The sequence below is a fragment of the Psittacula echo genome (assembly GCF_963264785.1).
Source record: "Psittacula echo genome assembly, chromosome: 1".
In the NCBI taxonomy this organism is placed as follows: domain Eukaryota; kingdom Metazoa; phylum Chordata; class Aves; order Psittaciformes; family Psittacidae; genus Psittacula; species Psittacula echo.
In genome coordinates this window covers 73182189-73191084 of record NC_137735.1, presented here as the reverse complement: position 1 = coordinate 73191084, position 8896 = coordinate 73182189, and the positions used below count along the sequence as shown (strand labels likewise).

Sequence of the window (8896 nt, the reverse complement as noted above, 5' to 3'; positions counted from 1 at the left end):
GACAGGGCAAGGGGGAATGGCTTTAAAATGAAGCAGGGGAGATTTAGATTGGATATTAGGAAGAAGTTCTTCCCTGTGAGGGTGGTGAGGCACTGGCACAGGTTGTCCAGAGAAGCTGTGGCTGCCCCATCCCAGGCAGTGTTCAAGGCCATCCAGGTTGGATGGAACTTGGAGCAGCCTCACCTACTGGAAGGTGTCCCTGACTGTGGCAGGGGGTTGGAATTCGATGAGCTTTAAGGTGCCTTCTAACCCAAACCAGCCTGTGATAAACCCTAGACTGTTTTGCCTGCAGTGACCCCACTCTCAACCACTAGTGGGAGCTCCCACTTGCCGGATGTGCAATCAGTCCAACAGCAGCTGAGTAATAAGCAGATACCTCACACACAAGCTCCTAAACCTGACAGGAGCAACACCCAGTAGTGTTGCTTGCTAGTTATCCAGTAGTAAGCCATGCAGAAATCCCCCCTTTGCAAACCACTTATCAGGACTTCTGTGGAGCCTGTCACACAGCTGCAATACCATACAAGCTAGACAAAAGAAAAAGCAAGACAAAAGCTTTTAGTAACCAACCATAACTCAGGCTAATTAACAAATACAGCACTTGGTTTATTTTTGTTCTCAACTGAAACAAGACTCAGGAGGTTTGTTACCTGCAACCAAAGTACTCCGTTTGAGAAGTGAGCTTCCAGGCACAGGACTTGCAGTAACAAGTCTGCAGATGTACAGTATTTGTAACATACAGAGTACACAATAAATTACTATGTACATGCAACATACCTACAAAAAGTTACATACAATGTAAAAAAATACAGTATTTTCTGCTCATTTGTTTTAAATTTTTTCTGTACAATTTGTAATTTACATTTTCATATACATTTTTGTAAACCTTTTCATATTTTTATGAAACTGAAATCACATAACAGTTATGAACTCACAGCACTGATCTTACCTTTCTACAAGAAGGCTTGCACCTACCAAACAGCTTTTAGCTTGTTTGCTCCTTCATTTCTACTTTGGCACCAACACACTTCACACCATTGTTCTGAGCTACTTAGTCTGCTTGCTACCTAGCTGTGTCCTCAGTATGAAGAAACCAATCATACTTCAATTTGTGCTTTAATAAAGCAATGTCTGAAAACAACCCATCACATTAACTACTTCATCAACATCACATTTACCTGATATTACTGCATAATATCAACTTTTCCTGCACTAACTGCCTTATATAAGCATGCAAACAAGTCTGATGATGACTCAATAACATGAATATACCAAAAAACAACTACAAGGGTTAAATATTTAAAGGAATGTAGACTTACCAAGATCTGCCATGTTAATAAGTCTAAGCTAGTAGTATGGATTGACATGTTAACGGCATTTTAAACACACTGAAATTGACAAAGTGAATTTCAGTGTAAAAACCATCTGTATTAAAATATGAAACTACTCCCAGCCACACACTTTATACTATCCTTCAGTGAAAGCTAGCATTAACTGGAAATGTCCTTCTTGCCATGCATACTCCTTCTTGGGAAACAGGAATTTCTCAAGTTTACAAAAAACAAGCTTTTAAAAAAAAAAAATCTGCTTAGAGTACAAAACTCAACATCCTGCTGAAAAGGTGCACAGCATGTCAAGTGTTAAAGCACTTTCAGCATTTGACAGTAAATCATTTCAGTCTGGTATTACAGACACATCTCATTCCACATAACCTATTCAGTATTCTGGGATTAGAACAAGCTGCTAAGAGTGAAGATGCCCTCAAGAGGACTCTCACCCCATCTCCTGGCTCAAAGAAGGGTCAACACTGAATTCAAAGCAAGCTTGGGATTGTGTCAGTGCTGAATCCTGCGCACTCCCCAGGACAGACTGCACAGCCTCTCCTGGTCCACTTCTATGTTTAACTGACCCCATGGAGCAAACTCCTTCCGTGAGGAGAGAACTGCATATTTCGATTTAATAAAAGCCTCTCATTCTTGCTCCACGCTTCTAAGCCAAGACCCTGAAACAGTCTCCTCCTCCACAAACTCCTCTTTGATACCAAAAGCCTGCTGTTCAGTCCCATTTTCATCCCCAAAGTCCATTTTGCCAGGCTGAATAAGCTTATTTTGCTTTAGCCTCTCTTCACAGGTCCTGTGCCCCACATCACTTACCCATCTTAGCAGCTTCCTACTGAACTTGTGCAAGTTGATCAACATCTTGAGCCCCAAACTAGACACTGTTCCAAATGAGAATGCCATGTGAAGGGAGGAAGAAACCCCTACTTCCCTCAATCTACTAGCTACACTCCTGTTAACATAGCCCAGTATGCTGTCAGCCTCCATTACTGTTTGTGCATTTAGCTGCTAAGCATTTTGGACAGATACAGAACTACATTTATGCTTATTGACAACAGAACTATACATGAACTTTTTTGCTGAACTGGGTACCTGAATGGGATTTTTTTGCCTTCCTTAAAATTACAACAACAAAAAACCCAAGGTGTTTATATACCATGGCAATTCTTGCCTTGATACAGTTCATACATTACCACCTCACTTATTATTGCCAAAACGCTCTATGGTGCATTTAAAATTTCAACCTAATACAATCAAGGCTTGATGCTAAGAATGACAACTAAGAGCTTGCCACTTTGTTTTAGATTCGAGTTCGAAGAAGAAGGTGCCTTCCAGATCACTTGGAGGAGAACTGCTAAGGATTTCTTCTCCACTGCTCATATCTTCAGAGGAGTCTTCACTACCAGAACAGGAGAAAAAGTAATTCAAACAAAGCACAACCTTTTCAAAATGACACAATACTCCTCAAATCCTGTGGTTTTCCACATGCTTTTCTGTTCCTAGTTTAACAGCCCAGATCTACATGCTTCTCAGCACTAAAGTTTAAATCATAAGGTAATTCTTCTCATGCCAAAAATATCCTACCAACCAAGCAGTCAGCAGTCAAGATATAAAATAGAAATTATTTTAGAAGGCTTGTATTCTTTGTAATCATCCCTGCCTTAAGAATGCTTCTTCTCCCCATCCTGCAAAACGCTTATAGTTCCCTCACCCCCTTCTCTTCCCCCCCCCTTCTTTTTAAGGTCTATTTTTAGTCCATCAGTATTTTCAAAACTGGCCTTTTTTCACTCAGATGGTAATAAATGAGCTTAGTTATACAGAGCTGCCATTAACATTTCCAGAAAAGGAGAATTCCCAATAAATTAGCCCTGGTATAAGTTTTACCAACCTCTCACTTTCATTGAAACATCCACCCTCTGGTATTGTTGGCAACTCGGGAACACTGTAGTAACTGTTTTGTAGATTCTGGGCTGTACGTCTAGAAACAATCCAAACTAGCTTCTTATGATCAGGCTTGCAACATTCAGGAGAGGAATAATCTGCTAGGCATTTTGAGACCAGCTCCCTCCAATAAAGTAGGTCACCATCACTTATCTGAAAAGCAAAAAGAAAACCTATTTAGTCTATTACACACAGGCTCTGAAGTTAACCCCTTCCTCCATTTTGCCTTCTTGGAAAGTACTTGAAAGTATCAGCCAAGATCAAGAGTGGTAAGTCAAAACTGTGTTGTTTTTAAAGTGAACTCCTCTACACTGCCTAGAAATGTTCACACTGACATTTAAATTGACAGTTTGAAAAATGGAATAATCTCATGCTTTAAGGAACTACTTCCACCTCTCAAGAAACTCTGTTTCAATTTGACTGTAAGAGTGAAAAGCATGCTCTAGATCACAAACTAATCCAGCATCCAGCTAGAAGCTATAAATCCTATGTTAGCTATTCAGGCAAAAAGATGCAAAAAGACTAGTTATTCAGCCCAGCAGTCACTGTAGTCCTACAAACCTATTTGAAGTTTCTTTACAATGAACAGCTAGAACTGTACAAGCTAATCACCTTCTTGTTAAAGCCTGTGTAGGCATTAAGTCGGCATTTCTTCTGAGTTTTTATATATTTAAGCTATTTTTTTAAACCATAACTTTTCTGCTTGCCAGGCAGCCGACAAGATGTTCCAGTACAAAATGACTACCTGACTTCATTCTCTAAGGCGGGGGGGGGGGGGTTTGCATTTGGCATTCTACCAACGAAAACATGTTAGTTACAAGAATTGCAGACCCATTTCATTGCTTATTTCAGCTGGTGCCAAACAGTACCTGTAAAGACTGCACACTGACAGTAGGGGTCCCTTTAATGTAACATCATACATCATTAATCATACCAGTCCCAAAAACTGAAAAACAATCCATGGAAAATATTTACCTTAGAATGCTTTTGAACACGCAGAAGGATCTCGAACAGCTCAACAGATTTCAGAGTCTGAACTTCTAGAGTGAGAAGGCACAAGGCCAAGACAGATGGCTAGAAAGACAAAAAAAAAAAACAAAAACAAAAACAAAAAAAAACAAACAACATTCAACCTAACATGAATCAAAACCTACTCAGAAGTCAAAGAAAGCTACTTCCACTTACTTTTGCTTTAGAAAAGACTAGACGACAGTTGCAAGCTTTTAACTGTGCTTCCAATTTGTCAAGATTCAATACTTCTTTCCTGTAAAACACCCAAGAGAAGCAGCACGTGTGTCAACAAGCATTTACTTGTCAGGAAGCAAAAACTAAGGAGCTGCCTCCTCTACAGCCAAGGCCATAAGCATTTAAGAGGCAGTGAAAAAGGGCTTAGCAAACTTACAGACCACCACCAGTGTGCAACTCAACTCACCTTTCTGAGGTATGACAGAGTACAATAGTATGGTACAAGTGCAAGAAGGTTAAGGCAGTAGTAGCTTTAAATTCAAAGTGCAACTTTTCTGAAATTATCTTTTCCATCCGTTTCAGGTCAGACACAGTGCATTTACATTGGCTGATCCGGATGATCTCGTGAGCAGATGGAATATTGCATTCCTCTTCGACTACTCGGGCAGCCAGCTGGAAACAACAAACTCCAATGCAAGATAAATGCTTTGGTTTCACCTAAAAGTAAGAGGAAGCACTATGAATACCTCCCCCCCCTTAAACACCACGCTTATCTAACAGCAATACCAACAAATCACCCAGCATAGGTGAGCTGTTTTGTATATTCAAAGTTCAATCAAAAGATGTGCTTACCTCAGCTAGATCTGATGTCAACCAACTCACAGACCTTGCCTACTCATAACTAGTTTCATCACTTCAGTTCAGCCAAACACAGCTGGCAGAGCAAATAAAGCAGTATCAATCTGACACAGCTTTGTCAGAGGAAACGAGTTCAACAGCAGAGAACCCTCAATTGAAATTGTTCCACAGCACTATACATTGAATAGGCTGCAGTGAGAACTGTAATACCTGGCTTCTCCAAGCCGCAGTGCTCACTCACCATCACTTAAAGTCAATACAAATCCAGCCTGAGCCTGTTCCAGGCAGTCCCATCTCCAAGGATTCGTTCCTACCTCCGCTATTCTCCCCCCCATTAACAGCATACCATTTTGTGCAACCTCAGTCAGACCAGAGAACCGATTCAACTTTGGTTTTTCTGCCAATTTCATAATGTGGAACCAGTTTAGGTTCAAACTATCTGCCATAGAGCAGCACAAAAACATCCATGAAATGATCATTCAGCATTATTTCCAGTCCTAAGCTAAGCTTCAACACAGTACCTGAAACAGTCTGTAACACAAATGGTTTTGCTCCTTCTTAGTTCCTCCTTGCTTAGAGTTCCACATTCACATGGTAAAAGCTACAGAGGAAATAAACAATGCTACTATTTGCCTTTATTGGCAAGAACCATACTCAACAGCAGGTTTTCCAAAGGAGGACTTCAGTAATGTTACTAGCACAGAATGTGCAAACAGCCACAGTTACATCCTAGATCACAACTTTGCCCTTTTTGTCAGACCAGGAAGTTCACAGAAAGCTCACATACTCCCTCCCAGCTGACACTGTATCAGGTCCTCTCCCCCCACAATACCTTCATAAGAGCCAAGAATCTGTCCAGAATATTCACAGCCAAAACAAACGTTTCAGTTGCAAAACCAAAGAAGTTGGTCAAACTCCAAAGATCTTCCACCTTGGCATTCCTTTGTCTCGGACACAGGGTATTTTCATTCTGTCACAAGAAAAGCCAAGTCAAAATTAGTTGCAGCAGTGATGACTGCAACCACTCACTCCCTAAGTCATCTCTTACTTAGATCAAACTGAAGCAATTCTTTTATCTTTAAATACTTAATTTCTCTTAAATTTAGATACTTGAGACTCAACACACGTCCAGTTATAAGGATTTCTGTCAGGTCTTAAGTCTCAGTGGTGCAAAACCCAGCACAATCACATTTCCAAGTATGCATTTGTTATTTTAAGACAATAGTTACCAAGTGCATGAATACACAGCAACTCCTGACCTTATGGAAACAGATGGCAAAACTCAGCTTATTCGCCTCTGTGCTTGCACGTCAGTATTTAAGCAACAAAAGATCTGCTTTCAAAACAAGCACCAAGACTGATTTCAGAGACTTACTTTGTTAAACATTTCCAAAAAACACTCAAGTATCTCCAGGAATGTGAGCCTGCCCTAAACTCAGTAAGGAACTCTGGTCATTAATGTGGAAGTATCTATACTTCTTTTACTTTCTGCTTCTGAGCACCTGAGCTTTTCTAGGTTCATTTCCCTAGACCTTGCTAATGAAAAGCCAGTCACTTCACAATTTCCAAATTACCTACTTGACATCTCACCTTTCCTGCAGTGGTACAACACAGTGGTATGAAAAGCTCCCGAACTGAAAATAACACATTTCCGTGGCTCCCACTTGGAAGTTTATCAATAAACATTAAATACGTAAATATGTTGCCTGCCTTTCAAGTCAGAGTTCTCTGATAATGTAGCCTATGTTAATAACCCCAGATTAAGACAATTAAAAGGCAAGTGGCATTTATAGAGAGAATTAACTTCTCCACGTTAACGCATGCCTCCCTTGTAGCTCAGAATTTATTTATTTAAAACACACATATTTCCTGCCCTGAGGAGGCTGCCTCCACCCACCGTGCCCAGCTCCTAGCGCCCCCTCACCTCGGCGGCGCACTCGATGAGGCTGAGCCCCTTCTCTCGGGGCTGAAACCGCCCCTCTTGCTCCAGGTGGAGGTTCAGCTGCTTGAAAAGCCACAGCGCCTCGCTGCTCATCTTCTCCCCTGCCTCCGGACCCTTTACCTTCACGGCAGACAACATGTCGTCAACCACTGGTAGCCCACCTCCCCACCCTCCACCCCAGACAAAGGGAGCCTCCCCACCGCGGAGCCCCACAGCAGCGGGGAGACGGACAAAAGGACCCGACCGGTCGCCTCACAGACGGGGCAGCCCTGCCCTACAGCCACACTCACCCGGGGCGGCGATAAGGGGGCACCGGGCCCCCCCCCGCGGCCCTCACGACTCGCTTCCTCCGCTGCCGGGAGGGGGAGGCGAGCCCGGCTCCCGTCACCGCACCGACGCGGGTCGTCCCTGCCGCTGGCCCCGCATCCAAGCAGGGTCACGACACTACCCAAGGGAACAACACCATCCCCAACCCGCAACCACTGCCCCAACTCCGCATCAAAATGGAGGCGGCAGGACCCCGCCCCCTTGTTTTTGTCCTGGCGGCCCGCAGATGGCCCCGCGCGGAGCGCTCCCTGAGAGGCCCGGCTAGTGAGCCGCCGCCAGGAAGCAAAATAGTCCGCTCGCAGCCGCTCCCCCTAGGCTTGTCCAGAGAGGACCCGGAGGACCAGAGAACATCGGTAATATCCATCAGCCCTCCCTCTCCGTGAGAAGCGGGGCGAGACCGCGCTCCTCCGGCGGGAGTGCTAAATATCGGCGGAGGGAGAAAGAAATAAACACATCACTCCTTTAAAGGGACCGAGCGCGGCACCCGTTTTAAAAAGTCCGCCCAAACCCTTACACTTCCTGATTGGTCCGCGGGCTGTCCCGCCGCTGATTGGCCGACAGTGCAGCTTCGCCCCGCCCCGTCCACACCCACCCGGAGTGTGTTGTTTACCGGCCGCGATTGGCCGCCGACTGAGGTTGAGTCTCTTCGGATTGGTCGGTTCTGCCCCGCCTACAGCCCCGGGCCCTAGCGACCCTGACAGAACAGGACGGGGGTTGGGAGGCGTTATGAGGGGTGTGTGTAATGGCCGGGGGCCGATTGCAGCCTGGCGCCTCAGCGATGGCCGCTGGTGGGCTGTCTGCCAGAGGAGCCGCCGTCAAACACCTCCCGTCCCCACGGCTCCCCTTCCCTGTAATAAAGGATAACGGCAAATGCTGAGCTGCTGCCCCGGGGGTTTGGGGGAGTTGACCTGAGGTAGCTGTGCTCCTGGGTATGTCTCCGTGGAACACTTCTCATTCTGTTTCTATGAGGTTCGAAAAACCTGTCTGAATTTAAAAGCTCTTCTTCAAGACAAGAGTTTTATTTACAGTCTGGTGTTTCATAGTGTTTAGGATATTTGCTTCTAAGCTTCTCTATAATTGCAGTCCATTCGTGTGGAGTGTGAATCCAAGGTCTGACGCTTCAGGTAAAAAGTGGCTCCGAGGTGAATGGCTGGCAGCTGTGCCTGTCAACCAGTCGGGGGCTGTATCAGAGGGCTTCTCAAGCTTACCAAGGCCCTAACGATGAGATAAAACAGGATCTCGCAAAATAAATCATCGTCTGGAGGATTTCTGTGGCTATTTCAATGCATTCCATGATCTATTTTCTGTGGACAAACACAAAGGAACAAATGTCACAGGACAAAACTAACGAAACCACAGAGACTCGTGATGTGTATACACTGGAGACAAAAGTCTGTGATGGCAACTCAAGCAGATTAGCATTCAGTTTGATCTAATGAGGTTCTGCAGTTTCAATAAACAGAAAATGTTTATTAAATGTTGCAGCCTGGAAAAATAAGCTGCCTTCTCTACAAAACAGTCAGCA

General features: G+C 44.1%; 1 protein-coding gene across 1 annotated transcript; it reads right to left on the bottom strand.

The window, feature by feature from the left end:
- Positions 1-607: 607 nt before the first annotated feature.
- Positions 608-7552, bottom strand: CCNG2 (cyclin G2). Its single transcript, XM_080638941.1, has 8 exons — positions 7335-7552; positions 7027-7164; positions 5935-6072; positions 4711-4961; positions 4464-4542; positions 4254-4352; positions 3226-3431; positions 608-2736 (listed from the first exon to the last, which is right to left on the bottom strand). Exons 2-8 carry the CDS (start codon positions 7135-7137, stop codon positions 2604-2606), a joined length of 1017 nt encoding a protein of 338 aa, XP_080495067.1. The 5' UTR covers positions 7138-7164; positions 7335-7552; the 3' UTR covers positions 608-2603.
- Positions 7553-8896: the final 1344 nt, after the last annotated feature.